Source organism: Myotis yumanensis, unplaced genomic scaffold, assembly GCF_028538775.1.
Source record: "Myotis yumanensis isolate MYYU_CA2020_CCGP unplaced genomic scaffold, mMyoYum1.0.hap1 SCAF_22, whole genome shotgun sequence".
In the NCBI taxonomy this organism is placed as follows: domain Eukaryota; kingdom Metazoa; phylum Chordata; class Mammalia; order Chiroptera; family Vespertilionidae; genus Myotis; species Myotis yumanensis.
In genome coordinates this window covers 5,271,833-5,298,481 of record NW_027223773.1, presented here as the reverse complement: position 1 = coordinate 5,298,481, position 26,649 = coordinate 5,271,833, and the positions used below count along the sequence as shown (strand labels likewise).

At 46.0% G+C, this 26,649-nt stretch overlaps 1 protein-coding gene across 1 annotated transcript; it reads right to left on the bottom strand.

Annotated features, from left to right (window-relative positions):
• Positions 1-559: 559 nt before the first annotated feature.
• Positions 560-24,839, bottom strand: ACBD3 (acyl-CoA binding domain containing 3). Its single transcript, XM_070401476.1, has 8 exons — positions 24,538-24,839; positions 15,006-15,147; positions 14,230-14,370; positions 11,478-11,636; positions 9,992-10,166; positions 7,775-7,961; positions 5,664-5,948; positions 560-2,417 (listed from the first exon to the last, which is right to left on the bottom strand). The coding sequence occupies exons 1-8, from the start codon at positions 24,818-24,820 to the stop codon at positions 2,206-2,208; spliced, it is 1,584 nt and encodes a 527-aa protein (XP_070257577.1). The 5' UTR covers positions 24,821-24,839; the 3' UTR covers positions 560-2,205.
• Between the last annotated feature and the right edge of the window lie 1,810 nt (positions 24,840-26,649).

Sequence of the window (26,649 nt, the reverse complement as noted above, 5' to 3'; positions counted from 1 at the left end):
TCGAACCTGGGACCTTTCAATCTGCAGGCCGATGCTCTATCCACTGAGCCAAACTGGTTAGGGAGGGGAAATCATCTTATAGAAGCCAGTGCTTTCCATTCACCAGCAAGTCTGAAAATTTTTAATCTGTTTAACTCATGAGGTTAATTCACAGCAAAACTTAAATAATCAGCCAGAAATGGTTTGCTCATTTTCTGATTTAAAACAGAAAAGATCATTTAAAACATTCCTTCTTGTCCTACCCAAGTGATGAGATGCAGAACTAACGCTTCAGAGAGGCACTTATCAATGAAACATCAACAAGTTACAGATAAACATTTTAATTGATTAAATATATATTTTCCAAGATCTCTTTGAAATCGCATTTGAACTGTACTAATCAACAGCCAAAGGCAATATAAAAGTTTAAACCCACAATGTTCTGACGTGGACACGTGACAGGAACCGCTGCTATGTGAGGTCACACACACTGCTCCCAAGAACAATGATATTTTAGGAGATAATTCATCTTAACATGTGCAAGGACAAGTCTGTAATCAAAGGCTGGAAGAAATATATATTAGTGCCTGCTTTTTAAAAGTTTATTTTACATTTTAAATACAGTATTTTCTCATTAAAAAAACAAAACAAAACACAACAAAACAGCCCGGAAGTGCCTAACCCCGTGGTTTCTAGACCGTATGTACACGAGAGCTGACCGACAGCTGACAAGTGCTCTAATGTAACAGTGTGAACGTCTATGAGCTGAAACTAATCAAAATGAAAAAACACAGGTTAAGCACTTCTTAGGAAAAATAATCCAGTTTCCAAACAACAGAAGAGAACAGTTAGGTATGTACAAAACCAGGTATTAAAAAAACAGAAAGAACGCAGCACACAAAACCAACAGCCCCTTCCTTATGTAGTGAACTGTACCCACTGCAGGGGAGCCCTCCTACAGAGTGACTTAGGATCTGACATGTAAAAAGTGGAAGTATTTCAGTAACAACATAGAGTAACATTACGTGTGTATATTGCCATCGTTGTCATTTTCTATCTGTACTACCCTCCCTCTGAAAACAAGAATCTCTAGACTAGTCAATCACTTATATATATTGGAGGCAATTAATCAACCCACATTTGTTTCCAGTGAAGAAAACGAAGGTGTACCTCTTCCCATCAATAAAAACATAATACAGACTAAAGCCATAAAAAATTTCAGCGTGGGCATATGCACTTCCGATTCTCTAGTAATTCCAAACGGAAGTCCTGGAGGGTTTGTGCCTAAGGAGTAACAAATTAAAAATGGGCCGTCTCTGGCAGTGATCTCCACATAGTGCAATGTTCTTCTTCATACACTGAATTATATTTCAATGATTTTCTCTATTTTTAATTCAGTGGGTGGCAATTTGAGTTTACAAAACTGTTTATGTAACTATATGCTTGTGTAGAAAACAGTTTCAATTGGAGATGCTCTTACACAAAGCCAAATCAAGACAAATATGAGTGGCTTTTGGGCTGCTACAGGCAGTATACACACCAAATGAAGAGGCCCGCGAGCCGTGGAGGCGAGGGTGTTGAGGTGGTCCACGTGTGCTGACACTTGCATCAGCAATCGGGTGTGGACATTCTATTTTAAGATCATCTCAGAAAGTAACTCCCTGTAATGTAACTCTGAACTAAGCAGCTGTTCCCAAAGCAAAAACCAACCTGGGTCATTCACAACCACATCAAACTGAAGCAATTATTTCCCACTATAATCTGTGAGGTCTCGAGTTTTTAAGTTTTAAAAATCGTGATCTTCCCAGTTGTGTGCCTCGGGTAGAACACTAACGTAAGGATTTCACGAGAGGGCGCTGTAACGGTGGGCTCCCATAAACACATCGGGCAGGTAGCAGGGGACTAACCCAGCGGGGCTCCACCGCGGGATGTTTATTCTGGAGACCTTAAAGATGTAACACGCAGCTCACGGAACTTCCGCATCCTCTAGGGATGCTGCTGGTCGGCACCGAACAGCGGGCTAGGTCTGAGGAACCCTTTTACCCCCAAGGATTAATGCTAAATGGTCTCCAGGAAGTCCCGATTCTCAACAAGAGTTCACAAACCATCAGACCACAACCAACAGGGCAAACACTCACTGCAATGCTCCACAAAAGTCAAAAGAAACTTCCCAACTAAATGCCATCTTCTGCCCAGCCCTAGGCTCCAGGCTCTGCAGTAACATCTTTATCTCGTATAATAGACTCTGTAGTAGACTGACTTTGACCTCCACAAAGAGTAGGAGTTGTCGAACTTGAGGAGGTAGACTCCTCTCCCTGGGTATTGGTGGCTGCCGGCGTACACCTCCTCGTGACAGTCCCGTCGGTACACAGGCACAATCTCATCCAGCAAGGGCTTGTTGGCATCCTTTTTGGCTTTCTCTTCAGAAGGGATGTTTTCTGTGAGAAAGAAGAGAGACAAATCATGCATTTCCATCAAGCACTAAAACGCCATCCTTTCTTTCAGAAACTGCTTGTTAGAAATTCACTTAAAAAAAAAAATTCGCTTGCCCTAGCCAGTTTGGCTCAGTGAGTAGAGCGTCGGTCTGCGGACTGAAGGGTCCCGGGTTTGATTCTGGCCAAGGGCATATGCCTGGGTTGTGGGCTCGATCCCAGTGTGGGGCGTGCAGGAGGCAGCCAATCCATGATTCTCTCTCATCATTGATGTTTCTATCTCTCTCTCCCTTCCTCTCTGAAATCAAGAAAGATATATTAAAAAAAAAATTCACTTGATCCATTCTGACCTATGTGCATTCGAGCGTATATTGATTAGTTGGTTTGCTCATTCATTCATTCATTCATTCACTCACTCATTCAAACATATGAGTCACTGCTTTGTGCCTAGCTCTGCCTGGGCCCTGGGAGCCCAGTGGCGAACATCTGGCTGTGGAGCGGCTGCATCCGCTCCCTCTCTGTACTCTATCACTGCTCCTATTTGTGAGCCTCACTTTCCCCTTCCAATCCATTCAATTCCCAACTGGAAGGCTCTCCCTCATCTGCGTAAGGCCACAGGCTCCTCCTCCTGCTCACCAATCTGGAAGTCCTCTCTGCTGTAGGAAGGGAGGCCACCTAGGAGCACTATTATCTTAAATATGAGGAATGAGATGAGAAAACCGTAAGAGGTAGGCACTCAGAGACACTCTGACAATTCAATTATGTTCACTAGGCCTGTGTAATCTAGGGATGATCCCAGTGACAGAAATATGAGCTCTGGTTCTAGGCCGGCCCCAGTCAATAGTTTCAGTGTAATGACATAAGGTTAGAGGAGAGGAAGACAGATATAGAAACCTACAGGAAGAAGACAATTATACACCAGTTCAAAAGTCTCAGCTTAACATATTAAATATAAACAGCCTCAAGGGAAATAGGTCAAGGGAATGTTCAGCATAGAAGACAGAAGACTTTCAGGTTTATAAGACGGTAGAGTGAATGTGGTGACTGCGTTAACTGCGTGGTGACTGTCCATGGCTACTACCAGGAATTTTAACAAAAAAGTCTGACAAACTCTCAGAGTCTAGAGGCGCTTAAGGCAATATGATCATGAACTCTATATAATGTGGCATCCTCGATGGGATCCTGGACATTAGGTAAAAGCTAAGGAAATGTGAAAAACGATGTACTTCAGTTAATAATAATGTATCAATACTGGCTCATTAGTTATGATGAATGTACCACAGTACAATGTACAATATTAACAACAGGGGAAATTGGGTGCAGGGGTGGGGAGGGTGGGGGTGTAATATGGGAATTCCATGTACTATCTTTGCAATGTTTCCTATCAGTCTAAAAATATTCTAAAAAAGAAAGTTGTTAAAAAAAAAAAGATGATATAAACAGGCCCAAATCAGATCACAGCAATACTTAAAAATTAATGTCCTTCATTTACAAAGGAGAAATACAAAGCCATTCCAAATGTACACTGTTGCCTAAAAGGATATCCATGAAACAGATATTGGTCCATTAGTTCAAGACCCAAATTTTGTTCAAAATCTGTAAAACTAAAGTTACTAGGATAGATGAACAATGCTTCTTTCATCACTTTAAGCAAAGACTTGGGACCTGGAAGCAAGAAAGTGGAGACTTACAGTAGGAAGATGGGTTACACCCACCACACTTCAGAGAAAACAAACTCCTCTTTCAAGACCGAATGGAGAAAAAACCACAGCAACAAACAAAAACCTGGACTCCCATCTACCTGAGCTGAGAGGATCCCCAGGAAACACAATGTGGACAAGCCTTGGTGGCTCAGTGGCCTCCATAAGGAGGCACACGCATAGGGACCAATGCAGCTTGTGAGCTGCCTCTACCAACAAGATGAAATTGTACACACACCCAGCAAGCACTTCCTGGGGACGATCAATGCTCACTGTGGCTACTTCACATTAATACAGAGGTTTCATGGGTTAGTTTTAGCTGCCAATTGTTTTAAGGTTCAAAACAGCACCAGGAAGGTCATGCCATCTTCCACTTGAGGGGCATTCTAGATTAGATTTGGGGTATCAGGGTTCTCACCTCTAGATAAGTCCCAGCCATGCTTACAGTGCTCCTCCCAATAGCAATAACCCCCAAATTATTCTAGCTGAGGCTCAGACTAGGAAGTAACCTACTTTTAGAAGCTCTTCAGCGGGCAAGCCAGGAGAAATACTCCTGTACCTGCTCCTGAACAGAGAACTCTTTGTAAGTAGAACTATCTGCACACGCACACACACTTTCCTTCGCAGATGTCTGCCAACGGTCTGATTGCAATGAGCCCCTGTGATGACCCAGAAAGGCCGGCACAGGCTCAGTGCCGGGTCCTGAGGTCGCTGAGACCGTGGCCCTGGCACCTGCTCTGCTCGGCTCTGTCTCACTTCTTTTTGCTTTTCCCTCTTGTATCTTTTCTTTCGGGTTCAGTCAGGAGTCTGTGTGGACAACGCTTCATCTTGCTGGTGGCCCTCAGAAATGAAGACGGTTGGAGACAAAACGCCACGGGAGACACAGCAGCTCCGAAAGGACACTGCCCCGTGTGTTTCCACGCACGGCCAGGCTGGGGCTCGGGGTGGTGACATGACTGTGCTGCTCAGAAGCTCACGGAACTCTGAGCCTCCCTCCACACACCTCCCCCAACCGCCTGCCCCTTTAAAGTGACCCCGTCTAGTCTCCCAGCCTCTTCAGGAACGAGCGGCCAGTCTACCAGCGTCTGAACAGCGGGCTCCCAGGACCCATGAGAAGGTGCTTTCCGTTCTCACCGTCAGCTCCCTCCAGGTCACTCTCCACCGTGGTAGCAAGCACTGAGGTGCTTACTAGGCACCGTGCACAAAAGCCCGAGTTCCAGCCTGCTACGTGACAGTATCGAGGAGACCATCTTCGCAATTAATAAGCAATACATTTGATAACCTACTGCACATTTAGCTTTCACACACACAAGGCTGGAAGTAAAATACTATTCAGGAAGCAGAAAACCAATGGCCAAACAGACCTTGTTCAGGCACCAGTCCCTACAGGAGCTGGCCTCTCACCACCTTTCCAGCCAAAGCCCGACCCTGTAGGGAGTGATCCTGCCTGTGAAGTGTTAACGGGAAGTGTAAGGCTGGATGACCTTTGAACTGCTGCCCCTTCTGCCAAGACACAACCCAGCAGCTACTGAATATAGACCAATGGCTCTACCTTCGTCCTCCTCCTCGTCATCGCTGGATTCACTGACATGCACGCTGACAGCAGTGTTTGGAGAGTCTGTCCATTCAAAATATACCCCAAACCCAATGTCATAACTGTCTGTGGCAAATTCCCAGAAGAGATAGGATCCTTCTTCGTGGGTGGGTACGCGAACAGTGACCACCTCTCCTCGGCCCACCGTGATCACGGAATCCGCGTCCTGCCGGATCTTCTCCTTAAAGTCTTTGATCTGGGGTCGCGTCCACATGGATGGAGCTGCTATTACTGGAAGAGAATCTAAAGACAACAGAAATTACAACAGCTACAGGGGAGGAGCCGTCACCTGAGGCACCCAGCTGCACGCAGGCACTCAGGGCGACACGGTCTACCGGATGGAGGACTCAGAGGCACATAAAGGTCCTCCAGCGAGGTCTCCCCAAGTTACTTCCCTGAACAATGTCACAGGTGCCCAGAGGTCAGCACACCACTTCAAGTAAGACATGTGATCCGTAATTTTACACGCGATTTTCCCCCGACACGCTAATTACATGTGGGGATTTAGAAATAACCGTGGGAACTTCCTAGCTGGGCCTTTATCAGTTTTTATCTTATCTATAACAAAGAAGAAAGATCTGGCTTTAAAAAAGAAGAAATAAATTCACTTTTGAATATGGACTTTGAAAAAGGTCTTCATCTCTCAGTAGCTCAAATTCCTAGAAGTTATTCTCGAGGAACTCAGAGAAACAGAAAAACTCGGGCAGAAGGGGAACTGCCAGGGACTCAGTAAAGAGGAGGCAAGTCTTGCTGCTGAGCAGTCTCCACACGCACTGACTACTCAACGGGTTTCCCAGAGTTCATCACAGAGCTTTCGACCAAGATTCATTTCAAAATACTGATATGTTGTTAACAGGGGAAAAAGGGGGGGCTGTAAGCTAAGGCATTTCCAAGTCTTTTCTGACACCGGTTTCTGTTACTTGTTCTAAAAGACAAGGAAGATCTCTGAACCCGCCGCCCCTGAGCACTGTCACGAGTGCTCCTCTCCCCCTCTTACTGAGCTGACGCCTATCTTGCACCTGATTTCTCAGCTCAATGGTCCCTTCCCCAGCAAAGCCTCTGGTGACTTCTCTGACTAGGTCACCGCCCCCATGTTACATGCGCTCAAATGATAATAAACCTCTCTCTCCATCAGTGCTAAACAGAGCCACAATTTACACTTGTGTGTGCAGTCTGCCTCACCCCAGTACTCCTAAGGCACAGAAAATTTTCAACCAACTGCTGGATGAATGAACAAGTTGCCCATAAAAAGCCAGTAGACCTCGAAAATGCTACATGATCTTCTGGGTAGCATGGTACTTCAGTCTCAAAAACTATGCTGTAGTATATGGGAGCCAGCCTGCTAGATGGCTGCCAGTCCCCTTGCCTCGGGGTGTTCATGCCCCTGTGAGGTCACCATCGGAAACGCCCATCAGGTGGTACCTGTGGCCAAGAGAACGCACGGAAATGTGGGTGTGTTACCCCCAAGGTCAGGGCACGAGAGACAGTGCCGCGCAGTCTGCGCACCTCAGGGCACGTGCTCCGGAGGAAGCCAGTCCTGCCGCTGTGGTGAGGACACTCGGCAGCTCCAGGGGAGGCTTCCCCAGGCAGGAAGTGAGGCCTCGGCCCACGGCCAACCTGAACTTGCCCATCGGGTGAGGGAGCCCTTTTGTAAGCAGAGCCTCTAGTCCCAGTCAAGCTTCATAGGACTACAGCCCCGGCCAACACCTCAATTGCAACCTCAGGGGGGACCAGGTCCACCACCACTCAACTAAGCTGTCCTCCATCTATAATTCAGATACATGAAATCAAAATGCCCACAGGAACTGCGTGAGATGATACATGTTTATTATTATTTCAAGCTGCTGAATTTGGGGGCAATTTGTCACACAGCAACAGATAATCAATATATAGATCTGATTTGCCCTTCTACACTATTCTTCTAAGGGTCACCAGAAGCACAGATTCAGACTAAACAGTGAAAATGCACGCAACTCCTGCACACATGTACTTGCTCTCATGTGCTAGTGAACATGACCTCCTGACTTTGCTTTTCATGGCATCTGGAGTCAGTCATGTGGATGTAATACCTTTTGGTCCATTCTCCAGGGCTTCTTCTGCAGCTTCTGGCTCAAGCTCTTTCTCAGAGTTGTCAGTGTGGGTTTTGGCCTGTCCATTAACTGACATCATATCACTTGGTACAGCTGCATTCATTTTCGATGATGTAGGTGAAGGAGCCCCCGCTACTGCTACCTCCTGTTGTTTCTGTAATGCTGCCTGCAAGTGGAGAAAAAGTGAAGATACACTGACCCGAAAGGCTAATAAATGAGACACTTGCCCTGGAATGCGTTCTGACCCATGTATTAACATTACCAAAACATTCTGCCCCAAGAAGTTACTAATAAATCTTATCAGTTTTTATCCTATCTATAATGAATATTAATAGTACAGTATAAACCAACAGTTAAAAGTGATTTAAAAAATCAACGTGAATGAAAAACTGTAACTGAGAATCACATTTTTGTTATCTGAGGATCACTAGAAAAACTAAAGAGGAAAAATTAAAGTAGGCAGAAATAATCAACACAAAATAAAATTAAGGGCAAAAGCTGGACACAGTAACATTTGTCCTTAAAATTGAGAGAAGAAAATCTTGATAAATGTCATATACATGAAATCAAAATGCTCTCTGAGTTAAAATGGGAGAGTAAAAATATCTTAAACCCAAAGGACAATTATTTTGTGATATTCCCTTTCCTTTTTTTTTTCTTCTTTTCTTTTTTTTTGTTAATCCTTACCCAAGGGTATGGTTTCCCATTGATTGTTTGAGAGAGAATGGCTCGGAGGTAGAGAGGAGGAAGGAGAGGGAGAGAGAGAAACATCGATGTGCGACAGACAGACACATCAATTGGTTTCCTCTTGCACGCACCCCGACCAGGGCCAGGGATTGAACCCACAACCCAGGTACGTGCCCTTGACTGGGAATCAAACCCGCGACCCTTCACTGTGCGAGCCGACGCTCCAATCACTGAGGCACGCCGGCAAGGACAGGGCATTCCTTTTCTTATATCAAGATGATAAATACTAATACCAGTAGAAATATCAAAAGTATACAAATCATAAATGTACAGCTTGATTGTTTTTAATAAATCGAACATACCCATGTAACCAAGACATTATCTGCATCTCAGACCTGCCCCTGGTGCCCTCTCCACCCCACCCCCAAGGGTAACAACTATTCTGATTCACAGCACTATAGTCTTCTTTGCCTATGTTGAGCTTTACATAAATGGAACTGTGTAATATATGCTCTTTTTTTGGGTCTGACACTAACGCTAAAGACGAGGGGGAAAGGTATTTTAGGTCAGAATATTAAATTTCAAGGAATTTAAAGAGCTTGGCAAAACAAAGATTACTTCATCTAACAAAAATTTCTTCACTCAGATTTGACAGGTGGTAACCGCTTTATAAGTGAAAATTACTCGAATAAGGAAAACTTAGCCAAATTGAGTGTAAAGAGGCATTTTATGCCACTGCAAGATGTCATAGAGAATGTAAAATCAGTTACCCTCCAAATGCACAAAAACTTTCACAGAGCAGCTATCTCCTCACCTTACTCCTCTGACTGTCCTGTGAGGCTAACAGGACAGGTACCAGGATTTCATCTCCCTTAGTTACTGCCTGGGAGGAAGGCGGAAAAATCAGAGCAGCGGTTAACCTGTCAGATCCAACAAGATAATGACAAAGCCAGGACAGAGTCCAAGTGTCATCTGACCTGGTCCCATGTTCTATCCCCCAACCACCTACTCACACGTGGAAGCAAACTGTTTGGGGGTGCGAAGTTGGTGGGGGACTAGCAATGTGTTGCAGGGAGCACTGTCTCGCTACTGTACTTACACAAAAGTCAAGATGGACCAGCCAGTAGCCTTAAGGGCCGGGGTCCTCCCACTGGCCTATGACAGCACACTGCCCGAAGGACTTCCTTGAACTAATGCTAATTACCAAGTCCTCAGGGCTCCAGGACCACTATTGAAATCTACATAGACTCAGTGGAATGACACTCAGCCCACACAACTCCCAGATACACTTCGGACAATATACCAGCGGCCACACTACCTGTTGCTGGAGGATTACATTTTCTTTCATAATTGCCAATGCAACATTAAAGTCTCCCTTAATAAAGGTTACCTAAAAGTGACTCTATACCTGAGGCTAATGCAAAATTCATCAGCAACTGTTAAAAAAGACCTTGGGTTCCAATGAAACGAGACACCCCCCGAGGCTGCAGGCTGAGCCGCCTCTCATACCTGCTGCTGGGCGAGCTGGACTTGATACAGCTGCTGCATGTACTGCTGGTAGTGCTGCTCCTGCAGCTGGCGGATGAGGATCTGCTGCTGCTCGTAGTTGCCCGGGTACTGCTGGGCTGCGTACTGCTGGAACTGCACGGCGGTCTGCGAGTTTAAAGCTGCCATTATCTGCTGCCTAAAAACAATAAAGAATAGGCACCAGTCTGGCTACAGGAGAGCGGTCATGACAAAATAAAATGCCCTTGTTACTTATTTTTATAATTGACACCTCTTAAAAATGACTCAGCTAGTAATGTATACCAATCAGCATGTGTCCCAGGCCCAGAAGCAATTTAAGAAAATGAGCATGATCTCTAATTTTTTACTTAGGTTCCCAAGGAAAATGTGGGATGGAGAGAGAGAATAATAATAAACACATCATCATTATCACCACCAGCACATCTGTGAACGGTTATGTGCCCTTACTATGTACCAGGCAGTGTTCAAGGCCCTTCCCTGGACTAACCCCCCAGGTCTCGCCACTGCTTTTGGGGGTAGGGTTTCACAAGAGGAAATGGAGGCGTCAGGGTAATGGAGGCTGGAGATTACCCTGCTAGCAGATGCCAGAGCCAGCGCTGAAGACAAGGCGGACTGGCTGCAGCCTCTCTGCTCTAACCACGGAGCTGTGAGAGGACGGACTGGTGTCTATGGCCCCACCAGGAGCAGTAGCCATCGTCTCTCTTCAAAGCAGATGGAGGCCTGGGCTGATCTGCAGCTTTTCTGAGGAATGACTCAGCAATAATGCGGAGAAATCCCTGGGCTCCCACGTCCTCTGGTTTAATCCATACGCCCTGCCACCTCGAGGACCCCGGGCCTTCTTCCCAGTGTCCTGTGGGGGTCAGTCCTTCCTCCTGGACCCAGAGCTCCTCCAGAACAGCAGCTTCTGAGACAGCTGCTCTCACAGCCCTGATTAAGGCATGGTCTCAGCTCCCACGCCCTGGACTGGGGACACCCAGCATAGGCTAAAACAACCAAACTCCCTGTCCCGGGAATGCGAAACTGGGTCTCTCAGCTGCCAGCCAGTCTCTCTCTATCAGATGCATGAAAACAAAAACCATCTAAATCCAGGCTGGACTAGCCTGTGGGTGCCAAAGCAGACAGTGACAGTTTGCAGAGAACAGGAAGGTTGGAAAAGAGACATCAAAGACAAGAGACCATGCGGACTCAGGGACAGGGAGCAAGCGAGCAACCTCAGCTGCTCAGTCCTGGGTTCTGGGGTGAAGCCCAAACCTTTTCAATACCCTTCACTCCTTTTCAGCCAAATGCTGCTTAAGACGAGGCCCTCTTTGGCAACACATCATTGGCATAAATGCTAAGTAGCTAACGCTGGTCCACCCCACAGCCGCCCGGGTCAGAATGATCCTCAGCACATAATGGCACACAGTCAGGCCACAGCAGCAAGGCCGTCCGTTTCTCTCCCTGAAGCTGAAGCGCACAGCCAGCTTACTTCTGCTGCTCCAACCGAAGCCTCTCTTCTTCCAGCCGCCTCCTCTCTTCCTCCTCCCGCCTGAGCCTCTCTTCTTCTTCTTTCCGACGTTTCTCTTCCTCCTTCTGCAGACGTTCTCTCTCCTCCTCTTCCCGCCGCCTGCGCTCCTCCTCCTCCTTCCTACAAGGTACAGGACAGAGCGAATGAGCCCCAGACAGACATCCTGTTTAAAAGCAACTTCAGACTTCATTTCACAGTGACATGGACAGAAGCTTTTCAGAAAACCACACAGTATCAAAATCTGAAATGCACACACTGAACATACAGAACCAATCACACCATGTACAAGATCTCGGCCAGAATAATTACTACTCAGATCATGACGACGTGCCTACCCAGGCCAAGGCTCCCCTCGGATATATGCTCACAGCACCACGCTTTCCTTCAGACTCCTCCTCTAACTGCCATGAAAGCTGTGTGGTAAGTTCAGCACTACATCCATCTGCCTTACCCAGGAAGGTACATGCTGCTTAAGGGCAGAGGCAGCCTAGCTCCCCACTACGTTCTCAGGGCTTAGCACAGGGCTGGAAAGAGCAAGCAGCCAACACACTTTAGAGAAATGAATAATCCACCCTGAAATGCCATGCACCCATAAAAGAAGGCTAGACCTGCTGGTCTAATTTGTAAAGACATTTAACATATCTGTTTCATGGAAAAAAACAAACAAAACACACACACACAAAAGAACCCAACAAACAACAGGTAAATATACAGAAAAAGGTCTAGAGAAAAAAAAATGACCTTTGAAAATGTATACATCTTAATTGTGTCAATGTTTATCTATGGAGAGAGGAGTGAGATTAAAGGTACGGTGGGAAGGGAGGTTTTCAGATTGTGTTTCATACATAAAAATAACTTGTATTGTATTCATTTGTGTATTGTTTCAGGAACTAAAAATAACTTGAAAGCTTTTAAGAAAGAAAAGAACACTTGGAATCAAGGTGCAGCCCTTCCCCATAACCCTCTCCCAAAGGACAACAGATTCCGGTGCGAGGAGTGGATGCCATCAGGGAGGCTGAAGAGGGGATGAAAGAGAAGATTTCTGAGGATTCTCAGAAAACACAGTTTCTTGGTTCTACCATGAGCACTGTTTCTGGTTACCCCACTTTTCTTTCCAAATTCCTATTAAATAATTAACCACACACCTGAACCACAGCCAAGACTCAACATACAGTAATAAAATGACCTACTTTTAATATTTCACAGCTGGTATACAGGGCAAGATGTTCCACAAGCCAGAGCTTAAGCTTTAGGATAAAAGAAGTCTAGTCTCTTTATTTTATTTTATATTTTTATAGACTTCAGAGAAGAAGGGAGGAAGGGAAGGGGGGTGGGGGGAGAGGGAGAGAGAGGGAGAGAGAGAGAGAGAGAGAGAGAGAGAGAGAGAGAAACATCAACAATGAGAGGAAATCATTGATCAGCTGCCTCCTGCACATCCTCTACTGGGAATCGAGCCTGCAACCTGGGCACGTGCCCTGACCCTGAACCTAACCATAACCTCCTGGTTCTTAGCTTAACCATTGAGCCACACCAGCCGGGCAAGGAAATCTAGTCTTTTAAATGCCTTAAAGGAATTCTATATGGACTTTATCTCATGACAGAAGTTTATTTTTAAAAGGAAAACTACAGTTTTAGATGCTGAATAGGCACTTAAATATTCAATTTATTGTTAAAAAGGAACTTAACATCGCTACACAATGCACCGTAGCACATAAATCAATTTTCCAGTAAAGGGACCTCACTGCATTCTTACAGGCATCGAAACTTTTCCTTTGGAGGAAAATGACCTTTGAAAATGTATTAAGCTACTTCCTATCCTCTTAAACAGAAAATTATATCCAGTGCTCTGTCTTTTGATGACTCTAGAGTTATAACTATAAACAAAAACTGCACGTGCCTTAATACAGTGATGGAGAAGTTTACCTTTCTATTAAATGGCGCCAAACTGCCACACTTTTATGATTCTTGTGTCTATTTTTTCCTGGCTTCTGGCTTCTCCCTCATTATCAGGCTATTTTCTCTGCTCACCTATTATTTCCAGTCCAGGTTCAGGTGAGAAACCAAAGAACCAACTGTTTCTACAGTGAGTGAAATATAATCTGAAAAAATTTGGTTTTATAGCGTCATTTTCATTATGTAGAAAATGTAGATAGCCGAAGTTATTAAGAATATAGCCTCTAGGTAAGTAAGTGTTAGCTACCATCCTGCTGCATTCACAACCATGATGAAGAATCCATAAATACAAACAGCGCATCCAGCAGCTCCCCCTCCAGCCCCTCGAAACAACGAATGAGCCATCTGGAAGCCAGAACCAACATGGAATGTGTATATAAGGCCTACCATGCTTCACAGCCCGTAAGCATGATATGAAGTATGAATATTCTAGAAACAAGGAAGGCAGCCGCAAAGGGTGTGCCAGGCCAGAGGGTAAGGAAGAGAGGGTGGCTGACTTTATGGTGCTTGCTCAAAAATTCAGTGTAATGACACAGAAGGAATGCTGCCCCCTGGAGAGGCGGGTCCTCTTACAGGTTTAGCCAGACAGAGGCAGCAAGCCCCAAACTCAGGAATATCTGCTCACATGAGGAAGTCTGCCAACTGCCATCACTGTGGAGCCAAAGGCAGTCAGACACCTGATCTAGAACACTCCCTAAAGCAAAGGCCTCCACATACTGGGCGGTACAAGGATCAAGTGCGCAGGGCACCCAAGCCTCACCTCTTCTTTTCTTGCTCTTCCTTCTCTATTTTGTGGGATGTGACGTATGTTGAGAAGAGATGGCAGCACCTGTTTAGGAGCTTGACAAACTCCACCATGGCCTCCTCCTTAGACATGTTTCCCAGCGCTGCCCATTCTCTCCTGGAAGGAATAACAAGAAAAGTCACCTCCTCATCTTGAGAGGATGAGAATTCCATTAAATTGAAACCTAAATGTGAACAATTCTCAATCATAACTAAAGTGAAGAATAATTCTATTATACACAAAAGGTGCAAAACTTCCAGTTTCAACAAGCATGTACTGATTTACTAAATTAGCCATGCCACGTACAATCGAAACTACAACTTAATCACTGCACTGCTGATCATTTCTGTACTAGCAAAAGCGTATCTGAATTTTACTTGTATTTTAGCCTTAACTGAATAGTCAATGTATTCCTTTTTGTCACAGCTCTCTATATGTCCCAATAAGGAAATCAATTACTACATATTTTAAATGGCAGCTTTTATTATTATTATTATTATTATTAGGAAGAATCAAATGAAGCTGTACTTGTCTTATGTTCATAATCAGATGAGTAAGCTTCTTCCACAATATTTAGCCATAAACACCTCCAAGCCCAAAAGAGATAAACATCTGAAGACTCCAGAAGTTGCAAGCAAAAATGTTTGTTTCAATTCTAAGCTAATGAACCAGCTATTTACATCTTCACCAATTCACTTTGTACCGTTTTCAACACTGTCCTCGTTAAATTAATTATACAACAAAACACTTACCTCCTGTCATTCCCCAACACATCGAAGAATCCAACCTCAGGACAAGTGTCGGGATTATATGGGCCCAAAAGAACCTGCTTATGCAGTGCCACAAGCTTCAGTTTTTCTTCGTAAGTTGGATGAAATGCTTTGCCATCTTTTTCTGTAAGAAAAGAAAGAAAACCCACAAGGAAAATAATTAGCACTGGAAAAATGCATAATTTTCAGCTGCATGCTCAAGTTTTGCTATAGGTATGTCCAAGCTGCCTACAAGAGATAGAAACACTATTATAGTGAGACCTTTTTCAAATACTAAATTTTAATAACCTTTATGCAGAATTTAAAAAAAATGAAGCCAAGTACCAATATTTATGTTAAAACGATTCCAGCCCTATCCGGTTTGGCTCAGTGGGTAGAGCATCAGGCTGAGGACTGAAGGGTCCTGGGTTTGATTCCCGATCAGGGCACATGCCCGGGTTGTGGGCTTGATCCCCAGTAGAGGGCGTGCGGAAGGCAGCCTATCAATGATTCTCTTTCATCACTGATGTTTCAATCTTTCTCTCCCTCTCCTTTCCTCTCTGAAATCAATAAAAAAATATTAAAAAAACAAAACAGAACAACAACAAGAAAAAAAACGACTCCAGAGAAACCAGTCTGTTAAGCTACAGTCAGGCACACAGATATAAGTGTACCACTGACATCTTTTATACATATTAAACATGTTCAACAATCATTCTTTAAAAGGTTTAAAAAATAATTTTGAATCAATCATTTTCAATATGAACACACATATACTTTGAAAGGCTATATTCAAAACGTTTCCATCCTGCTGATGCAGTATGTCGTGGTAGGAGGGGCTTTGGAATCAGACAGCCTAGGTTTAAATCTCATCTCAGACACTTCTTAGGTGTAGGACATTAACCTCTCTGATTCACCAATCAGAGAGGAGTAAGGAGTCCACTGCTACTTCAGAGGTAACAGATATTATTATTATTAAGAGTAATAACTAGCCCTGGCCGGATAGCTCAGTTGGTTAGAGCATCATCCTGATACACCAAGAGTAATAACTACTTGATCCTTTTCCTTCCTTCATAAACCTGACCTTTTTAATTGCTTTGGTTTCCACTTGGTAAAAAGGTCAAATGAGTTAATTAATAATATGCTAAATTTCAGTGGTCAGTTCACAATGAGACAGGCCAGTAAACTAGGACAAGTGGAATAGGGAAACTGAGTCAGACAGCTGAGCAAACTGGCAGAGCAAGTTACAGCCGGATACAGGAGGAACCTTCCTAGAGCCTCAGTTGTATTTCACCTCCAGGATGGGAAGAAAAGCAGCAACACCAGGTGGGCAATGCCAGGACCTAGGGACCCCCTGCCCTAGCACTGACCCATCAGTGGAGACCACGACCCTGAAAGAGCAGGCCTAGAAAAAGGATGAATATTCTGCTGTCCAGTAACAGGAAGGCTTTATGGCATGTGGTAGGAAGGCTTTATGGCATGTGGTAGGCATAATAATAGCCCCCCCAACCCCCAAGATGTCTACATCCTAGCCCCAAATCTGTGGATACGTTCGATTATATGAACAAGGGGAATTAAGGCTGCAACTGCCTTACCCTAGACTTCCCCGCCTTGGCCCAATGTAATCACAAGGGTCCTTCTCAATGGGAGGAGAGAGAGGGTCTGAGGGAGACCGGAAGCTGGTGTACAGCTTGTACCCTCCAATAGGAGGAGGGACCATAAAACCAAAGCGTGCAGGCGGCCTCTAGAGGCCAGAAGAGGCAACAGCTGCTTTCCCAGCGCCTCCAGGAGCACAGCTCCGTCCACCACCCCACTTTCTTTCAACCCAGTGAGACCTATTTTGAACTTCTGACCCCAAAAACTCTAAGACAGGAGGTGTTGTTTTAAGACACGAATTTTCTGGTAGTTTGTTATAGGAGCAATAGGAAACCAATACAATACACAAAACACATGTTCCCAAGCAATTAAAAATAGAAATGGCTTCTAGATCATGTTCTTATTAAATTCATAAGTTTTAATAAGACAGCATAAATAATTTGGTAGCAGCATTATAATCACTGTTACCAAGCCCTAAGGTCTGAAAGATTAAAATTAAGTCCCTTCCACCTGAAATTAATCATACACAAGGTTATTAGTCTCACACCTCAATTGCTAGAGTACATTTACGGAGAAATCATATTTTCCCTTCTGTCTGGAGGTAAAGGTAGAGGATGCAACAAATTATTTCAAAGTCCCGTCTAGCCTTTCCTTGATGAAATGAAAGCCATCAAATACATGGGCTGGGAAGGATATTAAAGACAGGTGACTGAATGGCACAACCAGAGGTCAAATCTGCCCTCCATTTCTACCTTGGCCTCCAGTAATTTGTTACTATATATACAGTATAAAAAAGATGTAAACTGTAACATCAATAACCTAAAATGCTAGGGAGAAATAAAAGTATAGAGTTTCTGTATGCTGTGAAGTGATGTGCTTAAACTAGAACTATAAAATAGTTTATATAAGCCTCATGGTAACCACAAAGAAAAAACTGTGGTAGATACACAAAAGCAATCAAAGCATATCCACCTAGTAACTACCAACCTGTGCTCAAACACTTCCTGGTGGTAGTAACTCACTGCCCACAGCAGTCTATTCCATCAGTGGATAGCTGGACATTCACTTCTTCATTCTGAGTTGATCTCTTTCTAGTCTTCAGCATTAAATAAAACGCATCTAACGGGCCTCAAAAAAGCCACAAAAGCCCTGGCCATGTGGCTCAGTGGTTGGGGCCTTGTCTGGTACACTGAAAGGTTGTGGGTTCAATTCTGTCAGGGCATATACCTAGGTTGTGGGTTCCGCAGTCAATGGCTAAACAGCAGCTCTTATGATAACGAGGGCAGGGATTTGAATTCCCACACCCTACAAGTTGCTCTCTTCTGAACGAGCAGAAGAGAACCCTAAAGCATGGTGCTGCAAAGTGCAAGCAGCATCCAGGGATTGCCTCCTCTGTGCAGAGGAGAGCAAGACCATCTCCCCTTGCCTCATCCTAGACACCGTATTTCTACCACAGCAGCTTACAATCAAATTTGTTTTCTTGCGTGGCCCTTATCACACTTTTGCTTACAGAGAATATACTACTTTCAGAAATATTAAAATCACACCTCACCCTGGCTGGTGTGGCTTCACTTGACTGAGCACTGTCCCATGCACTGAGAGGTTACGGGTTCCATTCCCGGTCAGGGCACATGCCCAGGTTGTGGGCTTGATCCCCAGTGCAGCAATCAATGTTTTTATTTTTCTTCTTCTCTCTTTACCTTCCCCTCTAATATCAATAAAAACATATTTTAAAAAACAACAACCACATCTCTCCCATATTGAGCTGAGAAAAAACCTGAATGATAAATTCTTAAACTACTTACAAGAAAGTATAATACAATGCAATATTGCTGAGCCAATGAGTATAAAACACTGGGAACTGCCTGTCATGTCCAAAGTGCTTATTAACAGTTGACTTCCCCCCCCATTAAGTCAACACACTCCACAATAAGTTTAAGTAATGTCCTCGGCACAGAATACCAATTGCCAGGTACTATCTATGAGTTTATATATGTAATTTCTTATAATTCTTACAACCCTTGGAGTAAAGGAAAGCACAAAGTTTACACTGAGTGGCAGAACTAGAGAGAGCACCCCAGGTAGTGTGACTCTAGACTCAACTTCCTAAATATGAGCAGAGTAGCTCTCATTTTAGCTAACTGATAAAAGTAAACATTACCTCCTTCTGGGTGTTGGTTACCAGGGTGTGTTCCCTGTGTGAAAAGTCATCAAGCCATACACTTATGATTTGTGTATTTTTGCACAAATCCTCTGGCAGATGCTAAAATCATACATATATCCTATATAATAAAAGGCTAATATGCAAATTGTCCCCACGGGCGGGAGTTCGACCAACCGGGAGTTAGATGTGCACTGACCACCAGGGGGCAGCGTAGAACATGGTGGGATGTTGAAGCAGGTGAGCAGGTTGCGCCAGGACAAGGGGGGTGTGAAGGGAGGCTCTGGCTGGCAGCCAGCAGCTGCTAGGGACCCTACCCATGCATGAATTTCGTGCACTGGACCTCGTGTGTGTGTGTGTGTGTGTGCGCGCGCGCGCGCGCGCGCGTGTGTGTGTGTATGTGTATATGTGTGTGTGTGTATATATATATATATATATATATATAATTTGAGCATCAATAATAAGCTAAAATAATAAAATCAAATATGTTTAAAAGCATGAGTAAATAATGACATTAAAAAATTGTGAGTAAATAATGACATTAAAAAATTGTCACCGTTTGCTTGGCCGGCATAGCTCAGTGGTTGAGAGTTGACCTATGAAGCAGGAGGTCATGGTTTGATTTCCCGTCAGTGCACATGCCTGGGTTGTGGGCTCGATCCCCAGTAGGGGGTGTGCAGGAGGCAGCCGATCAATGGTTCTCTCTCATCATTGATGTTTCTCTCCCTCTCTCTTCCTCTCTGAAATCAATAGTATACTAAAAAAAAAAAAGTCACCTTTTGAGGTTGTTAGAGACACTCATTATTTTGAAAATAATAGAGAAAGAAGCATTTACTTTCCGTTCCTATTTGAACTGTACCCCAAACCAAATAGTATATGAGGAAAAGTATTACAGTGAAGGAAAGACAATTAGAATACCAACATTTTTCAATCCCTAATGAATTAAAACGCATCCATTTTTAATTTATAAGAGTGAAAAAACAATCATTAGGTTAGCCAAATGAAGGCTTCCCGCAAGGTCTCCTAGTATGTTAATAGTAATACACTATTAATACCAATATTTCTGATGGGCACATTTACTTCAGTCCTTTGGAGGCGATTCCCCGGCACTACATCAGTATTTCAAACTGACAGCAATGTTATGTAGGGAGTCAGAGTAGATGCTTCCTCTCAGTTTACTTTTCCAGATATCTGAGCGAATCTCAAGAAAGTGATCGTGTGTAGAAAAACAAAATGAAAAAACAAAATGAATCTTTCCATCAGCCCTTAATATTTTCAAGCAAATACATTAAAGAAGTTCCAGGGAGGGGGCTGGGGGCTGAGTGAAAAGAGGTGAAGGGACACAGACAACAGCATGGTGATGGCCAGAGGGAAAGGGGGTTGGGGGGAGGGAGAGGGTAAAGGGGGGAGGGGGTAATTGAGGGGAGAAAGAGACGGACTTTGGGCAATGGAGCACTGCGCAGTGGGCAGATGATGTTTTGCTGAGCTGTACACTTGAAACCTGTATGGTTTTGTTAACCAATGTCATCCCAAGAAACTCAATTAAAAAAAAGAAGTTCCATGATGTGATAAGGCAATAGGGTAGGAACTTTAAAATATTGTCCTCGGAACACCACCAGGAACAGGGTTCCTCCTTGCTGCTCATCTCCTGCTGTGGGCAGGACGGTCTTTGGAACCAAGCGGCCTCTTACTAATAATAACTGAGTGGCCTTGGGCAAGCTCTTCAACTCAGAAACCGGGATGGTACCCTCACTAAGGGCTTGTGCAGCATTAAACAAAACAGTGTGTGTACAGCTCTCAGAACAGCACCAAACTTTCAGCGAACATCTGCTCAGTAACTGGTGGCAATTATTACTCTGGAATTTAAAATTAATGCAACCACCTACCAGCTTAATATAATGAGGTAATGAAGTGTTAGAGAAGGAAACATTCACCCCTAAGAACTCTGAAAGCCAAAGTACAACTCCGCAAGTTAACGCCATCCAAAAAGTACGAAGGCTACAAGAGAGCCAACGGATTTAGTGCTTAACCAGCTTACTCTTGCTAAACTAGAACTGGGCAACTTTGCTCCTCCGCTGAAAACCTTCACTGTGTCTCCTGTGTACCAACAAAAAGGCTCCTTACAAGGCATTCACCGGCCCACGGACCCGACAACTTACCTCCCAGCTCTTTCCCTCCAACTACTCCCTACCTGCCCTTCCCAGACACACAAGCCTTGCCCGCCCCCTCTGGAATGGCATTTGCTCCCGGAGCCCCCACAGTGGACTGCAGCTGTCACTGGGTCTTTAACTCCTCCTTTGGCCTCTCAATTCCTTAACAGCAAAAGGGAATGGACTATTCATTCACAGTGGTGACCTCATATAAAGCTTTATCCATAACAAGGGCTCCACAATGTCTGCGGTTGAGATGGGGAAATGCTAACTTACATGTATCTGCATTTTCATCTATTATTTGACTTTTACCTTCAGAAGACTGAAAGGATAGGTAACTGACATGATGGTTCAGTCACTGGCCTGTGACCACTGCGACAGGGATGGAACGAGAAACAGGGTTCCTGATTCCCAGCCCAAGTTATTTTCAATGGAAAAAGATACCCATGCTTTCAAGAGTCACATTTAGCCCTGACCGGTTTGGCTCAGTGGATGGAGCGTCGGCCTGTGGACTGAGGGGTCCCAGGTTCGATTCCGGTCAGGGGCATGTGCCTTGATTGCCCAGTTTGTGCAGGAGGCAGCTGATTGATGTTTCTCTCTCATCGGTGTTTCTGACTCACTCTCTCTCTCCCTTCCTCTCTGTGGAAAATCAATAAAATATATTTTAAAAAAAAGAGTCATATTTATCCCACAGAGGAAGATAAACAAGTGTAATGCTATTAATTCTTGTGAGATACTAGCATAAATCCACAGAATAGTGATCTATTCGAAGTCCTTGCAAGGCTGATAAAAATGCCAAATATTACACTGGAAAATTTCACATTAAAACAAAGGCAGCAGCCCCTTACCCCTCTTCCCATCATTCCTCTGACTGTGTTAGGACCCTTTCCTTCCCCTCCCGCAATGAGGCAGCTCACATCCTAATGGCCTCTTCACTGCTAACTATGTAAAGATTCATGCAGAAAGGTAGTTTTTGGTTGCTACGCTGCTATTTCTCCTTTTAAGTGCTTGAATACTGCTTTGAAAGCCTAACTTAGGAAGGGAGTGAACCATACCTATCAATGTAGCTTTTTTCCTTTAAGGCAGCGGTTCTCAACCTGTGGGTCGCGACCCCTTTGAATACACCCTGCATATCAGATATTTACATTATGATTCATAACAGTAGCAAAATTATAGTTATGAAGTAGCAATGAAAATAATTTTATGGTTGGGGGTCACCACAACATGAGGAACTGTATTAAAGGGTCGCGGCATTAGGAAGGTTGAGGACCACTGCTTTAAGGTGACTGATAACTAGGCCCCCAAATTACAGGTTCCCTAGGAGTCCTACTACTCCACAAAATATTAGGGTTACACCACTACATCTCAAATCCGAGGCATCAAATCCAGCTCCGCGTATATAAATGGACGGAAACTGAGTCTAGAAAACTTAACTGTCTAGGAATTACACAGTAAATGGAATCCAAGGCGTCCTGACTCCAAAGCAATGCTAAGTTCACCGCACATTGTACAGCGTTTTAATCTTTCAAAGATGATACCACTACCATTTTCAAATAAGACAGGCTCAGATGATGAGATTACCTATTGGTGTTTCTGTTGTTAGTCAAGTGGCAAAAGCTAGGATTAGAAGTTGGTTCTTTTCTATTCTGACATACTTCTGCTACAATATATGTTAACCTTCCTGAATCTGGAAAATTACATTCTAAGAATAAAAATTGAAGGTAAAATGTAGTTATTAATCATTGCACAGAAACCATCAGGATTTTATATATGTGAGAATGCATCATCACCACAGGAAACCCTACATTCAATGGCCAAGAGATCCCAAATCCAAGGCTGGATTCATTGTGCAATGATGATGAGTATTTCAAGGGTAAACTTTTTAAAAAAAATATATTTTATTGATTTTTTTTTACAAAGAGGAAGGGAGAGAGATAGAGAGTTAGAAACATCGATGAGAGAGAAACATTGATCAGCTGCCTCCTGCACACACCCTACTGGGTACATGCCCTTGACGGGAATCGAACCTGGGACCCTTGAGTCTGCAGGCCGACGCTCTATCCACTGAGCCAAACCGGTTAGGGCTCAAGGGTAAACTTCTTAACGAAAAGTGCAATGAGTGTGGAGCGATAACTGTTCTGGAACATGCATACGAGAGAGACTTTCATTAGCGTGCACGACTAAAGTTGTTTATTGGGAAAAAGCAAGTAACTTTTGCATGCATGCATCACCACGTTGAAACACTCAGCTTCAGCTGGTAAAACATGTACCCCCAAGGGTACCCCCTCTGGGGAAAGTGTCACAAACACGCGGTTCTGGAACGTGTAGGGGACCTAGCAACCCCCCTTCAAGTTTCCTGGGCTGAGGTCTCTCCTCGCCCAGGCGGCCCACGAGGTCCCACTATCTCCAAGAGATCAAACCAACGGGCTTCTCATCACTTTTTCCCACTGACAGGCTCATGTGACTGGTATCGCCACCATCTGACTCAGTGAATCACCCAATTAAAACACACACACACACACACACACACACACCACAATCTTGCTCCAACAGCGGTTCTCAACCTTCTGGCCCTTTAAATACAGTTCCTCGAGAGATCCTGGCTAGGCTGCTGATCAACTGAAAATAAATAAACAAATAAAGTTTCACTATACCTGTATAAAAAAAATAAAATAAATAAATACAGTTCCTCATGTGGTGACCCAATCCTAAAATTATTTTCGTTGCTACTTCATCACTGTCATGTTGCTACTGTGATGAATCGTCATGTAAATATCTGATATGCAGGATGGTCTTAGGCGACCCCTGTGAAAGGGTCGTTCGACCGCCAAAGGGGTCGCGACCCACAGGTTGAGAACCGCTGCTCTAAGACCAGACACTTTACAATTCTGCGAGGTGCACGGGGTGGGGGTGGTGGTGGGGGAGCACTTTTAAACATAACTCTGAGAATTCGCTCTCGGCTCATTGCTTTACGGGGGTCACATCTTAACCTTCCGCAAGTTCCTAGGACAGGGCGAGCATCCTTTCTCCCGGGGAGTGCGACCCGCCGGAGGGGACGTGCGGGCGGAACACGCCCTCCTCTCGGCCACACCGGGAGCGCCAGGTGCTCAGATCCTGCCGGAGCGCGCGGTTCCCCCGCAGGACCGGGGAGGGTGTGCCGCCCCCGCCGGAGAGCCGCCTTCCCCCGCGGGAAGGGGGTTCAGATCGGTGGGGTGTGACGTGCCGCGCCATAGAAGCCGAGAAAGAAACGCGGCGGTAAAACAGAAAACAACAACAATAATAGTAATAATAATAATAATAATAGCAGTAAATAAATTCCAGGATGGGGTCCGCTGGGAGAGAGCGGGCTCATGCTTCCATCCCAGCTCCCGGAAACCCGAGAGGCGAAATCAGGGAAAACGCCCGGTCACCCCGGGGAGGCGGCCCTCGGACGGCGGAACCGAGGCCCCAGGTCGTCAGGGCTGTGACCCAGCGGGTAGGGACGAAGTTCGGGAGCCGCCAAGGACGGAGCCCGGCTCGGGGGGCCCGGCCCGGCCCGGCGCGGGTGAGGCTGCCCAGCCCCGCCGGGGCCCCCGCCGGGCCGGGCCGCGCTCCCGAGGCGGGCGAGGCTGCGGGGCGGCGGGCTCACCTTTGAAGAAGCGCAGCGCCAGGCCGTACAGCTCCTCCAGCCCGAAGCCCCAGCGCTGCTCCAGGCACCGCGCCTCCTCCGCCGCGCCCCCCGCCGCCGCCCCGGGCTCCGGCTGCCTCCCCGCGGCGCTCGGGCCCCGGCCGGCCCCGGGAGGCGAGGGCGGCGGCAGCGGCGGCGGCAGCAGCGGGGCGCCCTCCGCGCCGGGCCGCTCCTCCGGGTCGGGGCTCAGCGTCAGGCCGTCCACCGACACCTCGAGGCGCTCTGCGCTCAGCACCGCCGCCATCTCCGGCTGCTGCGCCTCCTCGGCGGGGACAGGCGGCGGCCACGTATCGACTTCCTGCTGACCTCTCACCCCCACTTGCCGACACCGGAACTTCCGGGGCGGAGCCGGCTCCAGGGAAAGGGGCGGAGTCCTGGGGCCCCGCCCCTCAGACCCGGGCTGGCAGCGGCCGCCGCTGCCACGCGCCACGCCCCCTCCTGGCCCCGACGGTCCGGAACCCGGGTCCCGGGTGCCCAGCCCGCCTTCCCGACCCGGTTCCTCCCGGAGGCGGGGCTACGCCCTCCGTGGCGCCACCTGAATGGCGGTCCCGTTGTCTGGCGGGGCGGGGCGGGCACGCCTGCTGTCTGCGCCTGGAGGAGGCTGCAGAGCAGCTGATAATGTTTCTCTCTCATTGATGTGCTACCTCTCTATCCCTCTCTCCCTAAAAATCATTAAAAACATATATATTTTTAAAAATGTGTGTATTTGCAAGTAGTGCACTCCTGAATCCTGTCCGGAGGAGGTGATCACCAGAAGGGGTCCAACCCTAACCAGTGTGGCTCAGTGGCTAGAGCGTCGGCCTGCGGACTGAAGGGTCCCAGGTTCGATTCCGGTCAAGGGCATGTATCTTGGTTGCAGGCACATCCCCAGTTGGGGGCGTGCAGGAGGCAGCTGGTCGATGTTTCTCTCTCATTGATGTTTCTAACTCTCTATCCCTCTCCCTTCCTCTCTGTAGAAAATCAATAAAATATATTTTAAAAAAAAGAAGGGGTCCAACTGGAACCAGGAGGATGCTCCCCAGGAGACTGGCCCTGGGGAAGCGCTGGCTTGAAAACAGCTGGAGAAGGTGCCCACAGACTCCAGCTGGCCGAGTGCACCCGACCCCAGGCATCCCCTCTGGTTCTCAGACACTTCCGGGAACTCCACCCTTATCTCAGGCATCCCCTCCACCCCCCACACTGCCTGCACCAGGTGGAGAGATGGCATCCAGGTCTCTCCTCGCCCGTTTCCGCAGGCGCCAGCTGCCCCTTAGATGCCGGGCTGGAGCCGGGACACGTAATTCATCTCAAGGTCTCTACTGGCTCTCATGTCCTCCTTCCCATCACATCCTGGCGAAAGCAGGGATGGGAAATTCAGGTCCAGATCTTCCTCCTTTTGCCAGGCAACCGCTGTAACCACGCAGGCTGGCGAGAGCCCTGATACAGAATTCCCGAAGGAGGGAGGGAGACTGTGCCGGCAGGTCTCTCCTTGCTCACTGACTCATGACCCCCTCAAGAGGTGTGTGGAAAGGGGATACATATTGGTCTCTCATTCTCTCCTCACCCCTTAGCCAAACACCCGCTCCGCCTCCCCCCTCCCCCACATACTGGTCTCAAGGCAGAATGGAAATTTTGCCCAGGGGCCACGTTTCCTCTTACCATACATGCATATTAAGGCAAATCATGAACCAAAGGTCATAATTATAGGGAATGATGTCTTGGTTTCATTAAAATGAAGATCCTAATAGCAGAGCTGTGTATACCCAGAGTGTGCTGGGCACATGACGGGAGGCCTCGGTGGGTATGGGCTCCCAGACAGGCTCCGTGCTCATCTGACAGGGAGGGGCTGGGCAGGGGTCTCCTTGGCCTCTACTAGTTGGATTGGATGCCTCTGCCTCTGCTTCCAACTCCTCCAGGTTTAAGGGAGACCCATTTTGTTGTGCCTGCCTCTCGCAATAGAGCAGTGATGGCGAACCTATGACACGCGTGTCAGAGGTGACACACGAACTCATTTTTTTGGTTGATTTTTCTTTGTTAAATGGCATTTAAATATATGAAATAAATATCAAAAATATAAGTCTTTGTTTTACTATG